Here is a 17,902-nt window from a genome sequence, read left to right on the forward strand (position 1 = left end):
CAATGCCATGCTGCAGTTTCTAAAGCAAGCAAAATCCTCTCTTGTATTAAAAGAGGTATAGACTCCAGAGAGAGAGATCTCATATTACCCCTGTACAAATCATTAGTAACACCTCATCTGGAATATGCAGTTCAGTTTTGGGCACCAATTCACAAAAAGAACATTGGGGAACTGGAGAAAGTACAGAGAAGGGCAACTAAACTGATAAGAGGCATGGAGGAGATTGGCTATGAGGAAAGATTAGAGGAACTGAATTTATTCTCTCTTGAGAAGAGGAGATCAAGGGGGGATATGATCAACGTATAAATACATCTGTGGTTCATATAGTGTAGAGCTATTCACCCTGAGGTTATCACAGAGGACAAGGGGGCACTCTTTACGTCTGGAGGAAAAGAGATTTAATCTCCAAACAGGGAAAGGTTTCTTCACAGTAAGAGCTCTGAAAATGTGGAATAGACTCCCTCAAGAGTTGGTTCTGGCCAGCTCAGTGGATTGCTTTAAAAAAGCCTGGATTCTTTCTTGGACACACAGAAAATAAATGGATACTAACATTTATAGGTAAAGTTAATCCAGGGAATAACCGATTGTCTCTTGGGGGATCAGGAAGGAATTTTTTCCCCTGCAAGAGCAAATTGCATCATGCTTTGCTAGGGTTTTTTGCCTTCCTCTGGATCAACTGTGGGTGTAGGATTGTAACTTTTTTTTTTTAATGGTTGAACTGGATGGACTTTTGTCTTTTTTCAGCCAGACTAACTATCTAACTATGAGTCCTGCCAATTTGAATGGTTCCATTGCGACTTGTCATGTGATTTGGAACTGTCAAATCACAAGGGCAAAGAGGTCTACAAACAATGTATAAAATATTCAACTGCAGGAAAGGGTACTGTACGTTTTCAAGCCATTGGTTTATACTGACTATATAATTTCAGCTGTTAAACAGAAATATCTGCTGCTGTTAACCTAATGAACACTGTTTACTGGGTCATAATGATAGGGTTACCAGAGTCAAAAGGGATCAATTTCCCTGGAGAATCTGCAAGCACTAAAGCATAGCGCTGTAAATTATTGCCAAGTAGCTGTAACATGCCTTGCAGGAAACCTATGCTACAGTTGGTACAATTACATAAATATACAGTATTGTTCTGTATAACAGCTGTATTATACAACAAACTGGTGTAGCAAATGTTTTTTCTATTCTTCTGGACTCAATGATTGAATCCAACTGAGTGCAATATTCATAAAACCCAAGATACTGTATAGCCTCCCAAATACATATACTGCAACCCCCCCCCCCAAAAAAAAAACCCAAAATGATCACAATGTTAATATATGCGTGTTTATTTCTTTATGCAAGAGCAATATAACTGTACAGAACTATGACTAAGGACAACTGGAGAGTGACATATCTGGGAAAACTGCCTGTTCTTGAGTGACTCTCTCCAGTGCCTGGGTCCACATCAACCCTTGACTGACACTAAGGTTGGGATACTGGGGTACTTTTGATAATTCACTCTCCAATCACTTGAGGTATTAAATAATGATCCCTAAATTACACCGTAGATATAGCCCTGTAATATAGTAAGCTACACTCCTAACTGGGTGCATTGCTTGCTCTTACAAGGCTGTTCATGGCCATCATAAAGTGAGAGACCTGGGACTGGTGAGAAGAAAAACATATGGGCTCATTAAAATTGGAAATCCTTCCTACAGACATAGATTTATGAATGAAAATTGAGTGAAAGTCAAACAAGTGAACGTATAACCTAGTGAAATAATAGAAACTATATTTCTCAAGACCAGTGGTCTCCAAACTGTGACACGGGGGCCAGAAGACGTGGCCTTTTGCTTGCCTTTATTTGGCCTTTGGGGCACCACTCCTCTCACTGATAGAAGACACTATTCCTCCCACTGACACTAACACTGGGGCATAATTCTTGCCACTGGCACCAACAATGGGGGACTATTTTTCACACTGACACCAACCATGAGGCACTATTCTTAACACTAACATCAGCGAAGGGTCACTTTTCCTCCCACTAATACCAAAGATGGGACACTGCTTTCACTGATGCCAGGACAATTGCTACTTCCACTGGCTACAATCCGGCCCCTCTAAAGTCTAAAGTACATTAAGCTGGCCCTTTGTTGAGACCCCTGCTCTAGACCTTACTTTGTTTATGAACATGTCAAAAGCTGACAAAGTTACACAGATCTTGTTGATCTCACACTGTCTAACAAAGCAGTGTAGGCATAGCTCCCAACAGTCCCTGATTTCGAGGGACTGGAACAAAGTCCCTCTGTCCCTCCTTCCTCCTCATTTGTCACTCATTTTGGTCTGATCTATATAGTTGTATATAAAATGAACTATTTATCTATCAAAAAGTGTTTTACAGTGCTAAACCTTTCATACAATTTCTAAATTTCTGCATTTGTAAATTTCCAATATAAAGAAATAGTAGTGGTAAAAAAAAAGTACTTGTGGGTTTAACCAATGTTCTTTTGTATAATCCTCCTTTAAGGGGTGTGTCAGGGGTGTGTGTCCTACGTGTACACACTTTTGCTAATAGGTGTCCCTCGTTCAAATCTCAGAAAGTTAGTAGGTATGGTGTAGGTGAGTTTAATTGGTACTAAACTACCTTAGATTGTAAGCTCCTTGAGGGCAGGATCTGATGTGAATGTACTATATATATATATATATATATAGGCACTGCATAAATTGGCGGCGTTATATAAGTACATGTATTATTATTATTATCATACAGGATTTATATGGTGCCAACAGTTTGCTCAGCGCTTTACAATATAAAGGGAGACAATACAACAACGATACAGTTCAATACAAGAGGGTTAGGAGGGCCCTGCTCCTTGGAGCTTACAATCTAAGTAATAATTAAATAATAAATAAAATAAGAAACCAGCAGAGATGGCAATCAGTATCAGGCCCATGGCTGCTGGGTTTCCATTTGTGACCCTTATTCAAGAATAGATCTTGGCTATAAAGTTGGACCCAATGGCACATATGAAACTTTATCTTGATGCTGGCTGGTATACTATAAGTCTTTAAACTACATGAAAACCCAAATATTAAAATCCCATATAATCTTTAACATATTATTGTAATTTCAAAAGGAATAATCAATCGTTTGAAATCTGCAGCTTTAACTGAAAAAAAAACCTGGAGATTCTGCCATGAAGATCCTTGCTCAGGTATTTCCTGTATTCAGTTGACAGTGTTCTTTTTCTGTCAGCAAATTGTACTCCTTCATTGTACCCCTGTCACATCGCCTTCTGATGGAGGCTGAAAGAGGCTGTGCACACACAGATTACACAGGCATGGTCTACTGCTGTCACCATCAAGAGACCCACCCTTAGAAATGCTATGCAAGCAAAGATCAGGAGCAAATCTTTAGACAGGAAATAGCTGCAGACAATCCGCAACAGTGAATCATAACAAAGAATGGAAAAAAGTGAAGAAAAAGCATTGCATAGGAAACTAAATGTCATCTAGTTAGGGTTTAACAACTATTTTAATTCTCCAGTTTTAATGTATAAAAATACAATGGAGATACTGATCACGTTGACCTTGATCTAAATTTCACTATATTGGATAAAATGCTACTGACATCCATGTTCCTTTCATAACTGTTTAATAGTTTACTGAATAGCCGGAATGCACCAGTCTTTCTGTTTATTAATATAAAACACACACTGGCATATACTAAAACCTTGTAGTAAATTTTATTTTTATTAGATTATACCAATGAGTTGTATTCTCTCACTTCTCTACAGCCACTGAAATAGTCTTCAGCAAATGCTGCAAAATATGACAGTGCTGTATAAAGTAGGAAACTTAATAAACCAACTAAGCAGTAAATGGACTAAATGTATAATTACTATGCAAAAAAATGTAAAATGCCTTTTAATAATTAAAATATGTGTGGACAATAAATTGGGGGAAACTGTAGAATGTAATTTCAATTAATACAAGAAAAACAAGTTTATTAAGAGTAATAATGCCTTTGGGCACAGCATATCCCCTCCAGCTATGGAGAGAGCGAATGTGAAAGGATGCTAATGGCTAAGTTTAGGCTGAATAATGATGAGGCTTTGTTATAGCAATGCTCCACTTGAATTCAGTAGCACTTACCAGAGGTTTTTATTGACGGGAATAAATCCTTCATCCCTTGTACACTTGGTTAAGATGGCCGATACAGTCCCCTGTGGGAAAAAACAATAAGGCGACCAGTTGGTCAATACACAAGAGTAAAGATGGATGGTTGTATAGTCAGCACTGGATACCAAAGGGACAGATGGGTAGGCTATGATCGTAAGTGTTTTCATTGATCACTCTGTGCATGAATGTACAGGTTAACCTCTTTGTCACCATAAGGGCACGGCTAAAATTGACTTGTTAGTTCCTCTACTTAGTTCTTTTACTAGCTATCTTATGGTTCTTATTGACAAGAGATTTGTTCCTAATCCAAACAAACAATAAGAGAAACAACCTCCCCCACTTTATATATAATTTAAGAAAAAAAGGTTATAACTAAAATGGGTTGTGTATCTGAATTTGTACTTATTGATGGCATAACTTGAGTCTGTGTGCATTATGTATGTACTAGCACATGCAGCCCTACACAGTATAGAGTTCTCATTCCTAGGTTCATAACATACAATTATAATTCATTGTGCTTAAAGCGGAGTTCCACCCAAAAGTGGAAGTTCCACTTGTCTGCCTCTTCCCCACTCCGCTGCCACATTTAGCACCCTGTGGGGGGAGCAGGTATTTGGTTTTAACAGGTATCCGCTCCCACATGTGACTCAGTTTGTCTGGCAAACTGACCTGGAGACTTCTGATACACTTCACAGGTCCCAGAAGACTGCAACCCATTCAAAAAGACAGCGTGCTTCACTGCCAGTTTCCCTTGGTCACGATAACTGCGCCAGCAAACAATAGCCGATTGAAGAATCAGCTCCGGTGAGGACACTGCTGGACCCCTGGGCAGGTAAGTGCCCTAATATTAAAAGTTAACAGCTACAGTATTTTTTTTGGGGGGGGCGGAACCTCTCTTTAAGTTGGGCCTGTACATTATGTATTATGAGTGATTGCTATGGGGGACTGCACTTAAAACCTTTTATTCAATAGGGCTGTTAGTTAGCAATGGCTGTAAAATGCATAGGGCAAATTTAGCAGCATAATGCAAGCCATAGATGACTCAATTTTCTTTCCTTCTCTCACAGGTGGAAGGAAAGAGAATTGTTCGATTCCCCCATTAACACAGCCAATGTTGATGTGGGAATGCCTCCTGCAATGCTATTGTATTCTGCCAGCAGAGGTTGATCAATGGAGTTGAAACCCTGTGTAAGCTCCATGTAGAAGGGTGTCAAAGCTTGCAGAGGGTTAATGACTTCCTTACTCACGTACATGACAGTGGTCAAGCCTGGTGATTGGCTGCTTAGGGCTAAGCTGAGAGATGGGGCAGAAGTCACGTTTCTCCATTCTTTGAAGTACTGAGTATTTTCTAAGGGACACCAATGGAGTAGCAGGTGAGCATGGAAGAGGTGAGTCTCAGCAGGTGGCTGATGTTTCTTCAAGAGAAAATATGACGTTGCCCTAAACTATTTAACATACAAAAAAAAGCATATAGCAAGTGCTTCCAGCTATAGCTGGTGACACTGATCATTTGGAAAAACTCAACAGGCTGGTTGTGCAGATGTGATCGGTAGTTTGATTTCTGTTCAACTAGCATGCACATACATGGATCAAAATTCGTCCACTCCCTGCTGAACCGGCCAAAATTTAAATCCATGTATGGCCACCCTTAGTGTCACTGAGTTGTGTAAACAACAAAATTACAGTATTTAAAAGAAGAAGAAAAACTGAGCCCTGTAAAACTTAAAGAGGAGCCTAAAATTGTAAGTAACGGCTCAAAAGCATAAAAACAAAATATGAAAGATTTAACTGACTAATAAAAAAAAAGGAAAAAAATTATAAAAAGGTACAAAAGAAATGTAGAAAACTCACTGTAGTCTCCCTTTAAAAGAAAAGCTGACTGCACAAGCTTCACAGAACTGCAAAACAATTTCAGCAAAAGAAAAAAAAAGCAAAAAAAACAAGGTTTTACAGAAAAAGAAGTCAGTTTTAGTGCAGTGAAATGGAATGACAAATTTGTTTTTCTCAGATTTGGCAAAAAAAGATCATTAAATATTAAATTGGTATGAACGTATTATATTTTATGGCCTTTTTAATCACCCCAACCATTCTCTGCATTTCAACTTTCACAAACATCGTATTTCATTTGGTTTGTCTTTTAGTGTGCAGTATAAGATAGTTCTTAATAACTCTGCCCACTATTACAGGCTGTAAAGCAGCATAAGGGAAGTCTAGATATTGAAGATCATGTCCTATACATTATATACACATGAATATTTAAAGGTACAGTAAATCAGAATATGATGTTCAATTAATAACTTGAAGGAGTACTAATAAAAAAGTTTCACAGCCCCATTAGCACTGTAGATAAAGCTGTTATAGGGTTTAAAGACATCTTCATATAGGTGAATTCTGTCAGCCTCCTATCATGAGCAACGGAAAAATAAATTCAAATGCAGTGCTGACTGTCTATAGTTTTGTACAGATGTGGCAGCTTTTGAATAAACATTTATTAAAGAATTATTCCAGGTATAGTATTAAAGAAGAATTCTAGGCACGGTATATTTTTACATAGTTACTTCACTCCAGTTTGATCCAGTGTAACTGTATATCCTGTACCTGGCCAATGTCCCTGGAAGCTGGAAATCACTGAAGTAAGCTCCACTTACTTCCGTGTCCCATGCTGACCTGCCGGACTGAGGTACTGTGAATACTAGAAGTTGACTTCTAAGCCATGCTTTGCATTCTCTAAATGAATGCAATGCGTTCTCTGATTGGATGAGGTGGAGAGGTGGGGCAGTGATATCACACTCTGTGACGGAACGTGGTGTCAGACCACTGCCCTTCTCACCAACTCGTGACCGAAGGACCAGCTGATCTCACACCACACTGTCACTTGCGTAACAATTCCACTCTCAGCTGCGCCCTGCACAACAAAGATTTTCCAGTTCGCGGGACTACAATCTATGTGCCAGCAGCCTGAGAGCAACTGTTACTGGGTCAGGTTAATTACGCATTTAACCCTTCACACTGCCACCACCACCTTTTTACAGAGAAGGAGGAAACTCACAAATCCTAGCAGTAACACTATGATATTAGCAATATCATCTGTAGCACACACTGTCATCACAGACAAATATATTCAGAGGATTATCACATACAATAGCACTCTTCAAGAGACAGGGATTCTTTAGTTTGCATTAAAAGCTTTAGAGACAGTTTAACACTTTTCAAAAAATAGGATATATGACTAAAAAGGTCAAAATGGTGCAATTAAAATATTTTTCCAAAAAAGATGTAACAAAAATATAAAGAGAACAGTAAAACAACAGAGAAATAAAAGAAAGGAGTTCAGAAGGCAGAATACTTGCAATGTCCTTGGTTTGAACAGAGTCCAAGTGTCCAAACAAAAAGATTGGCTTGACTCTCAAGTCCGTTAGATGCTCCCTGATAGATGTTAAACGAGAGCTGCCTTCTCCAGACTGTCAGTCTTTTTCTATCATATTAACGGGGTGTCGTCTGAGAACAAATGACCAATCATCCAGTTTGGGGACGGGGTGCTAGGCGGTAACCAAGGTTATGACCAAGTCGGCTTACAATTTCATACTAAGGTCAATAACCTCCAATAGGTACAGGTAGCATCCTAGCAACTGGCAGATTAATATTCAGAATTATATTCCAAACGGAAAGATACCAAACATAGCGTACTCTTGTCACCCAGGATAAAAGAGACTGCTTCTTCTCTCTTGTAGGTACTACTATAGTGATGTAAGGTCTTGTGTGACTCATATTAAAATGACCTATCCGAATATATACTTCATATCAATGTGCCTAGTTCCTGCTGAAGTTTATGAATTGTATGAAAAATGACTCAAGTGGAATGTACGTTTTTATGGCACGCTCTAGCCCTAATGGCCTAACAGGTCATGACTGACTGAGTTATTGTTTTACGATCGGGCAGAGGAAAGTGGTTTTCACAGCAGACCCCTGGAACCAGACTAATTAGCAGTTTACAGCCCTAGAGCTTTATCTAGCTGTGTTTTATTTAGGATAAGAGGCCCTTTTGACCTCCATTCAACTTACAGCTTTACATTCCATTCAAAAGGGAGGAGGGAGGGCAGGAGAGAACATGGCTGAGACCTAACAAGATGGCTGTCATGTACAGCATACATGTCTCTAGTGCGCACAATCGTCACACTCTCCACCTAGTGAAATTAGAGAAAACATTCAGAAAATGCAAAGAATTCAATGAATGGCACCTGTGCTGAGAGACCAATCTCCTGTGTTAGGGATGCATTGGGCTGGCCACTTAGCACAGAACCTGGAAGTAAGCAAAGGTCAAGTTTGAGTTGTCATCAGAACAGAGAAAGGGGAAATTTTCCAATGGGCACACTTGTTCCAGTGACAACTGTCTAAGATGGGATTTCTCTCACTTTGGAGAGATTTATTCTCACTTCCTCTTGTGTACATGACAGAAGAGAAATCTTCTCCTTGGCAGGGCTTTATCCATATCATATTCTATCCAAAATGGAGAAAAGTTTGGTTTCTAGCCAAAGTCTCCTTTACTGCAGTCTGCCCCTTCCACCGGTTAAAACTCTTGTCAAGGTTTTTTTTTTGCTGTGTCTAATTGGGGGCTTCCTTCTCTTCCTGCCTGGTGAGAGTAGATCTCTCCACAGTAAGGCACATGTTCTCTTACCTGTGTCTTACCCCCATTAAAGAATTTCTCTCTATTACTATTCCATTGACAATAGGTGAAATCTCCTCCATGGTAGTCCATTTCCCCATATGGCTGGCTCGCTAGAGCCATACAGTATGTCCAATGTATACTAACGGTGGAAGAGTTATACTCTCAAAATATGATGTCCTAGTCAGGAGGATTCCTCCACCCACCTCGCTTTTGTGTATGGAGAAATCCATCGGTTTTTTTTTCCTCACCAGCCAGCTGGCTGGTTGAAAAAAAATGAGTGATTTATGTTCGGCTTAAATCTCTTCAAGCTGAGGGACCTCATCAAAATTTATGGACTGTGATTTGAAGTTATGCCCCTAGAACACGGCAAGAGAAAATTATTCCCTTCAACTTCTTGTACCCAGTGACCATGTAGATTGATTTTAATAGAATATATCCTGTGCATTTGAAGAAGTATTGAGTGTTTTATGAAATAAAGGTTGCAAAAGCCCATAAATACTTTTATTCCTAATCCCAATACTACCTAAGGCTAGGTTTACCCCTATGCAGTTTGCATTTGATCTGTTTTTGCAGTGTGTTTTGTGTTTTTGTACATGCGTTTTTGACACGTTTTTGATGCATTTTGCGTTTTTGTTTATTTTTTCTTGTTGCTACACAGATTTAAAATACAAAACGCCGCAAAAACGCACTACACTGCAGCGTTTCCATCGAAGTCTATAGAACCAAAAACGCAACTTTTTGCATTTAAAAAAGTCTCTGACCCTTTTAAAAAAACGCATCAGGTCCCCTTTGGCTTCGGTTAAATATGCTGGGTATTTTCAGATCCCTTTCCTATTTGGCAAGAGACGAGATAGAGATGCCCCCTGTCCATGGCGCTCATTGTCCTGGCGCTTGAAACTCTGCCTTTAGCGCTCTGGGCTGATTTTAATATATCGGATGTTCCATACGCAGGACACGAATTCAAGTTGAACCTTTTTACGGACGATGCCCTCTTGCCTCACTAATCCCCTGATGATGCTCCCAGCTTTGCAACAGGTTCTTGTATGTTTCTCCTTGATTTCGGGTCTCCGTATTAATTTGGATAACACTGTCGCTCTCAATATTACTTTGACCTCAGATTTGATTTTGGGCCTACAATCCCACTTCTCTTACAAATGGGCTTCCTCTTCTCTTGAATACCTAGGCATTCGCTTGACCCCCATCTATGGCTCATTGTTTGCTGCAAATTATTATCCATTTCTTTGCTCTGCGTCCTCTTTTATGGACTCCTGGCAATTTCTGCACCTGTCTTGGATAAGGCGGGTTAATTCAGTGAAAATGAAAATCCTGCCTAAATTGTTGTACTATTTTCACACCCTCCCAGTGCCGGTTCCTCCTCATTTCCTTCTGTTGATTCAGGCAAGGATTATGTGATTTATCTGGGCCGACAGGCGCCCCAGAGTCTCCAGAAATACACTTTTTGTTCATAGACTCCAGGGTGGTCTTGGGGTGCCTAATGTAACTAAGTATTAGGCGAGCCAGATTGCCCCGCTGTCTATGTTGCACGCTTCCTCTGACCTTCCTTTCTGGGTCCTGCTGGAATTACCTAATTGTGCCCCTATTGCGACATTGAAGCTTATATGGATCCCCCCTGCTCTACGCCCTATGACACTCTGATTTTGCTCCATGACCTTGGTGGCTTGATGTCACCTTTCCTACCATTGCTCCCAATTATTAACAACCCTCTCTTCCTGACAAGTTTAGATCAACCAAGGGCGTTCTCTTGGTGGATGGCCAATGGTTTTTCACAGGTGCAACACTTTGACTTCTCGGTCCTTCCCCACCTGGAATTCTCTTCTCTGGGCCTGTTTGCTCACCAGCAGAAGTTGGCTTCCTAGTTGTTCTTGTTGGCCACTAAAACAATTGCTCAGGCATGGAAGAGCCCGTCTGTCCCACTTCAGGGGGTGCGGGACCGTATGACCACTCTGATACTCAATGAACAGATGTCGAGTATCTGTAACGACTCCCAAAGGAAATTTTTGAAAATATGGGAGCCATGGTTGACATATGCTTTTCCCATACTTCCCCCAGCGAGTCTGGGTTTGTGATGTTTGTGATGTTGTTTGTGATGTTCCCGGACCCCTGCTCCTGGTCTTGTTTTCTTCTTCCTTTTCTACTCCTCTTTCCTTTCTATTTTTGTTTGTCTTTTGTGAGGTGGTGGATAGCTGCCTTTGGTTTGAGCTACTGTCAGTGTTACATCACTGTTTTTGTAATCTATGTGTCATTGATAGCCCCTGCGTGGGCGCACCTTTTGCTCTGTTGGTCTTAGAGCACTGTTTTCTTTACTTTTTATGTGCCATTGATAGCCCCTGCATGGGCGTTTTCTTGTTGCTCATGTCTTCTTGAAGTGTTTATAAATCAATAAAAACCATTGAAATACAAAAAACGCACCAGGTGAAAACGCAGAGCTATGAAACTGTCCCAGAGGAAATCATGTTAAATGGACTTTAGTGCGCTTCTGCAAAATGCTGTAGAAAACAGAAAACTAGGGTAAGGGCTCATTTTCACGTTCGGTAGCCGTTGCCGCTCATCTGAAATGTGATCTGCAGTGCATTGCTTTTCAAAGGTGTTTTACAGGTGGAGAGGAGGTGATAAGTTGCCTTCTCACCACATGCTTTAACTTAGAATATGTCATCCCATTGCGCCGCAACCATTTGCATTGCATTGCATGTGCAGCTGCATGCCCTTGTTTAGGTTAACCGTAAAACTGTGGCTCAAACATATCCTTTTACTGCTCCCTCACCACACATCTGAATGGGCCTTTATATTGTGGTGTAAGTACAGTTGTGACACTTTCTTTCTAGTGGAAGTTACACATATTGGCATACATACTGTAGTGGAATTCCTGTACTTGGACACACTCGTTTATAATTTGGTTATGAGCCACCTCCTGACAACCAATCAGGTGCAAGTCTGCACTGAAAATGAAAGATGATTAATGTCATTTGATATTGGATTGGTTGCTATAAGACATAAGGCCAACTGTTACAAAAATGATGTAGCGCCCTCTAGTGTAGATAGCTGTTTAGTGTAGCTACAGGCTTGCTAGAAGCCTAGGTTTAGCTGGAGGGTTTACTTCAGGTCAGTGCTGGAGAGCTCTACATGTCAGTCCTCTGGTACCTCCCCCTGTTCTAGAAGCTTGGAGAATTTTCTAGAAGTCAGTATGTGGAGGTGGGGAGAGGCTTCCGTGCATATTTATGAGAGTCTGGCCAATCCCAGGCAGGAGGCCTAGCAGATCAGCCCATAAATATGACAGAGCCTGGCCAGCAGGGGAGTTGGGTGGAAGATGGAAGTGCTCAGAGGTGCTGCTGTGTAGACTGGGAGGGGGCCCCAGAGAAGGGGGGTCTTGCTTCCAGGCTGGAGGCTGGAAGCTGAGGGAGGAAGCTGAAAGAGGGAGCTCCACTGCCCTGCAGCTCACTGGGGAAGGACAGCCTTCCAGGTTTTGGAGAGTAACCAGCCCAGCTACAGAGGTCTGAAAGTAATTCTATCCACAGGCGCAGGACAAGGACAGTGTGAGTACATCTACACCCCCAGGGATAGAAGGGAGAAGTATGCTGGGTGCAAGTTCTGGCAAATCTTCAGGGAACAGTTCATAGCTTACCCAATCCCTTGTCCTGGAATCAGATACTGTAGCCAGATGGGCTTGTATTTTAAACACTTAGGGGACCTAGAGCTCCTACAAGTTGGGATTTTGCTAAAGAGACTGTCATGGTTCCGGCTGGACCACAGTCATTCACCTGCCATTTTTGTAGCATTTTTTGAGGAGGATGTTGTCCTCAAATTGTTATTCTGCAGTAAAAATGGGCACCCCATAACCCCTATACCCTATCCAAGTTAAATTCCTTAATACTAAAGAACCAAGCCCATGGACTGTACTTGTTTCTGGTTGCAAGTGGAAAATGCCTGTTTCCTGGTTGTGCGGGAAGTAAAGGGAGACCCTAAACCAGTGGCTCTCAAAAGGGTAGAAATACAATAATTATGTAGCATTACAATGCTTAGAGCAGAAACACTAGTAGATCTTCGGGAGTAGTAGCTGGTTTAAGAGCTATGTGACTCAAAAACAGGGCACTGTTCAAGCAAAATGAGCTTTGTGGTCATGCATTACAAGTACACAAGCCGAGCAGCTGCTATAGGAGCACATCTCCAAACACTTCATTAACGTTCCCAGAAAATTCTCAGTTGTGAGGCCCCGGAAGACTTGGATCCTAAAAGTTATTGTTCATCAGGTAATGAATAACAGAAATCCTTTGAAGTATGAAGGACCTTCGTCAGGCTCCTTGTTACCATCATCACCTGCCTGCCTTCACTCATTTGTGACTTCCTTCCATATAGGCTCAACACATGTAGGAACAAAGCATATACTATTCCACTGTTACAGAATTATAGATGTTAGATTTTAGGTGTCATTGATAGTTATATCTCTTACCAAAAATAATGGACATTGTTCTTGTAAAAATTGCATATTTACCAAGCACAACAAAAAGGACTCCCATCCCCTTTATAGAAAATAAGACAACATAAAACATAAATAAGTGCACTTACCTACCTACTGTACATGCTGCCTCTCCTTTTGATTTTGTCTTTTTGTGGTGCCTCTCTGCTGCCTGTGTCCTTGCTCCCATGCTACCATTTTGAAAATCCTTTTAGGGTCCGCTCTTAATATAGCTTTAGTGAGCATGCTCAAGGTGGAGTGTATGATGGCATGCAGCTCATCTCACTCATACGCTGAATGACTTTGCAGATGGATGAATTGCAAGATCAGCTGCATGATGTTGTGCACATGCACGGTACAATGCTGCAAGATCTTGTGAGATATCGCAAATTAGGTGTAAAATCTCCCTAAAGGCACTGATGATGTTGCCTTCCCAGGGGGCTTCAGTTCAGAGAGGGCTATGTCATCAGGAAAACCAAGAATTGGACACAAAAAAGGTAAGTAAATCAATTAAATTTAAAAAAACTGTTAGATGATTTCACATCAGTATATTTCTACTTATGTCTTATTTGCTAGCAAATCTTTTGAAATACCTTCATCTCCAAATTAAAATGCTGCTTCCAAATTTATCTCTTTCCATAGAGGGTGTCCCACCAAATATAATATAATATTGGGGCCACTGACTACAACAAGCCAGTGCCTGTGTATAGTTTCATTTCTCCCAACCCAGAATCATTGGAATCAGTTTATCACCCAGCCAGCTTGTTCTCCCTAAAATAACCAACTCCCCTTATGATTTCATCTTAAATACTCAAGAGAAGATGTAAGTATCATCATGTTCATGTATGGAACGTGTGATATAATGCAGAGCTTAAAATTTCAAGTCCTGAGCTATTAGCCAGGCCTTAGAGTTACTCGCCACCAACAAACACGCACAAACAGAGACACCTGTACACACACACAGACATGTACATACACACACAGAAACATGTACACACATGCACAGAGACACATGTACACACATACAGACACATGTATACACACACAGGCACGTACAGACATGCATACACACAGATACATGTACATACACAGAAATACACACGCACAGACACATGTACATACACACAGACACATGTACATACATACACAGACACATGTACACACAGACACATGTATGTACATACACACAAACACACACACATGTACATGTGCACACACACACATGCACACACACATACATGTACATACAAGCAGACACATGTACAGATACACACATGTACATGTACAATTCTACATGCATACACAGACACACACAAACACACACACACGTACCCCCCCCCCATAAAAAGTTACAGTACTTCATTGTTCATTCACAGATCCAAGTACTGCACTCTAGGGGGGGGGGCAGAGAGCACAGCACACACTCCTTGCTTTGCTTTCACTGCGCACAGTGCCAATGACAGATCTGGCCTGAGCTCCGAGCCTGCTCAGCAAGGCGACCCTGGGGGACACACTCACCCCCACCATAATTTCCACTCGCCATTGGCGAGCAGGCGAGTGGAAATTTCAAGCCCTGATATAATGTGATGATGCTTTTTCATCGAAGGCCTAATTTTCTGCACATTTAACTCTTTATGTCCACATATATTGCTGCTCTGACCTCTATATGCACATGCCTGTAGTTGTGGGTATAGGTTTATTTACCTCACCTCTTACAACTAAGTGACAAATTGTTTCTGTTTTGTACTTGGATTTTTAGGCTGTGCATCCTGTTTACATAACTGCCGAAACCTGGGATTACATAGTTAGTCTGGTTGAAAAAAGACAAAAGTCCATCCAGTTCAACCATTAAAAAACAAAAACAAAAAAAGTTATAATCCTATACCCACAGTTGATCCAGAAGAAGGCAAAAAACCCAGCAAAGCATGATCCAATTTGCTCCTGCTGGGAAAAAAATTCCTTCCTGATCCCCCAAGAGACAATCGGATATTCACTGGAACAACTTTACCTATAAATGTTAGTATCCAGTTATATTCTGTGTATCTAAGAAATCCAGGCCTTTTTTAAAGCAATCCACTGAGCTGGCCAGAACCAACTCTTGAGGGAGTCTATTCCACATTTTCACAGCTCTCACTGTGAAGAAACCTTTCCGTGTTTGGAGATTAAATCTCTTTTCCTCCAGACGTAAAGAGTGCCCCCTTGTCCTCTGTGATGACCTCAGGATGAATAACTCTACACCTGGGGCGGACTGACCATTTGGAAACTCGGGCACTGCCCGAGGGCCCGGGGTCAGTAGGGGGCACCATGAGATGCCCCTGGTACCTTTTTCATAGGCTTTTTTGAGTTTGGGCAAGGACATAGGGGCCCCATGATCCTCTATTGCCCGGGGGCCCCATGAGTTGTCAGTCCGCCCCTGCTCTACACTGAGTTCACTATATGAACCACTGATGTATTTATACATGTTGATCATATCCCCCCTTAATCTCCTCTTCTCAAGAGAGAATAAATTCAGTCCCTCTAATCTTTCCTCATAGCTGAGCTCCTCCATGCCTCGTATCAGTTTGGTTGCCCTTCTCTGTACTTTCTCCAGCTCCCAAATGTTCTTTTTTGAATTGGTGCCCAAAACTGAACTGCATATTCCAGATGAGGTCTTACTAATGATTTGTACAGGGGTAATATGATTTCTCTCTCTCTGGAGTCTATACCTCTTGTACAAGAGAGGATTCTGCTCACTTTTGAAACTGCAGTCTTGAGATTGCATGCCATTATTAAGCTTGTGATCTACCAGCTTTATTCTTTCGATAAAGAATAATCTTTTTAATGAAAAATGCTGCTTCCTGCCCTCCAGCGCCAGTGCTCTGTCCTGACATAGCTGAGTAACAGCCACACGTCTGATCACAAACTTACATTGCAGAGAAGGGATGCTATCTGGTTGTTGCAAAAGACTGGAAGAAGCTGGCTGTATATGTTTGACCTGTAGGCTGGCCATACATTATATAATATTTTTGTACAATTTTCCTTTGAATTTACCAAAAGAATATAATATGAACTGGTCAAACGAGGTGAATGTGGCATGGTTGTTGGTTCTGGTCTGAGTATTTCAAAAACTGCTGATCTACTGGGATTTTCTCAATACAACTATCTTTAGGGTTTACAGAGAATGGTCTGAAAAAGAGAAAATATCCAGTGAGCGGCAGTTGTATGGACGAATATGCCTTGTTGATGTCAGAGGTCAGAGGAGAATGGGCAGACTGGTTGCTGCGACATTCAGATGGTAGGGTCAGAATTTGGTGTAAACAACATGAAAGCATGGATCCATCCTGCCTTGTATCAATAGTTCAGGCTGGTGGTGGTGTGGGGGATATATTCTTGGCACTAACAAGGTGTACCTAATAAAGTGGCCGGTAAGTGTATGGTCAGCTTTACTCTTCTTGTAAGAATCTGTCCTATTTGCATTTTTCACTTGTGCTTACAATGGCATGATTGGCCAGTTTGCCTCCGCAATGAAGTCTCCAGAGTACAAAGCTGGCATAAGTGTTCCTTTTGACCAGCCAAACACCCCTGCTTTAATAAATTAGATTTTATTTAAAGAAAAATAAACATTTTATAAATTAAAAAAAGGCCCCAGTTAAGCGCCCTGTCCAAATCTACATGCAAACGATGAAGAGGTGCCTCAACTGCTGTTATGAATACAGTTACAAGTCACACTGAATATATAGCTATCCATAAACAGACAGCTAGAAGAGATGTACAAAACAATCCATAGATACTATGTAATGTAATGTTAAGTAGAGATTAATGTATGCAGCATTCATATCTGTGTGGTTACTTTATTACTTTTGCATGGTGGGTTTTTAAAGTAGCTAGCAAATAAGCGAGTAACTCTGGACAAACAGCTAAGTATGTTGGTTAAATACATACAGTACATGTAGACTGTTTTATCTGCCAAAAGAGTTGCACTTCTGCCACATACAGCCAGGAAGGTGATGCTTTGATTTTCTGATTCAGAAATGCAGGGTTGGTGTCACCCGATGAGATAACACTTGTTGACACCCCCTCTGACGATCCCCGTAGAATGGATCGGATCTGCGGATTGAGCATAATGAATCAGACTCTGATCCATTATGCTCTCCAATCCGCAGATCTGATCCATCTTGCGGGGATCGTCGGCTTTCTTTACAACTTACCTTTTTTCGTGAAGCAGATCCGGTGTCGCCCTGTGCAGTAGGTGTCACCCGGTGCGGTGCACCTGCCTCGGGACACCACTGCTCTGTGTCACCTCTATACCTTCAACAATTGTGAGGGAGGCATGTCAGACTGCTGTAAACCTGAACCGCTGCACACCATGTGAAAGTAGCAGTTTGGCTCCCAGTGTGAGACCGACATTTTGTACAAATGTACAGTGTGACTGTACATTTTACACTACAAATATTCTTTACTTGTCATAACACCTTCTAAACCAAGGCCTCAATTTGGCTTTAAAGCCTCTGGTTCCTGCCTACATCTGCCCCACAGGCAGGACTACCTCTTAAGTCAAAGGCATCCATGCTGCTCAGCAGTACACCCTGTGCGAAAAAATAGCTGACAACAA

At 41.2% G+C, this 17,902-nt stretch overlaps 1 protein-coding gene across 1 annotated transcript in view; it reads right to left on the reverse strand.

The window, feature by feature from the left end:
* Positions 1-17,902, reverse strand: part of LOC149458210 (heparan-alpha-glucosaminide N-acetyltransferase-like) — a 187,916-nt gene that overhangs the window by 16,358 nt on the left and 153,656 nt on the right. The window contains exon 4 of the mRNA XM_089682500.1: positions 4,148-4,218. Coding sequence (XP_089538626.1) covers positions 4,148-4,218 — 71 coding nt within the window. The remainder of the gene's footprint in view (positions 1-4,147; positions 4,219-17,902) is intronic.

This window comes from Staurois parvus, unplaced genomic scaffold (genome assembly GCF_062004578.1).
Source record: "Staurois parvus isolate SC_StPar_1 unplaced genomic scaffold, SC_StPar_1.0 ptg000291l, whole genome shotgun sequence".
Classification (NCBI taxonomy): Eukaryota; Metazoa; Chordata; class Amphibia; order Anura; family Ranidae; genus Staurois; species Staurois parvus.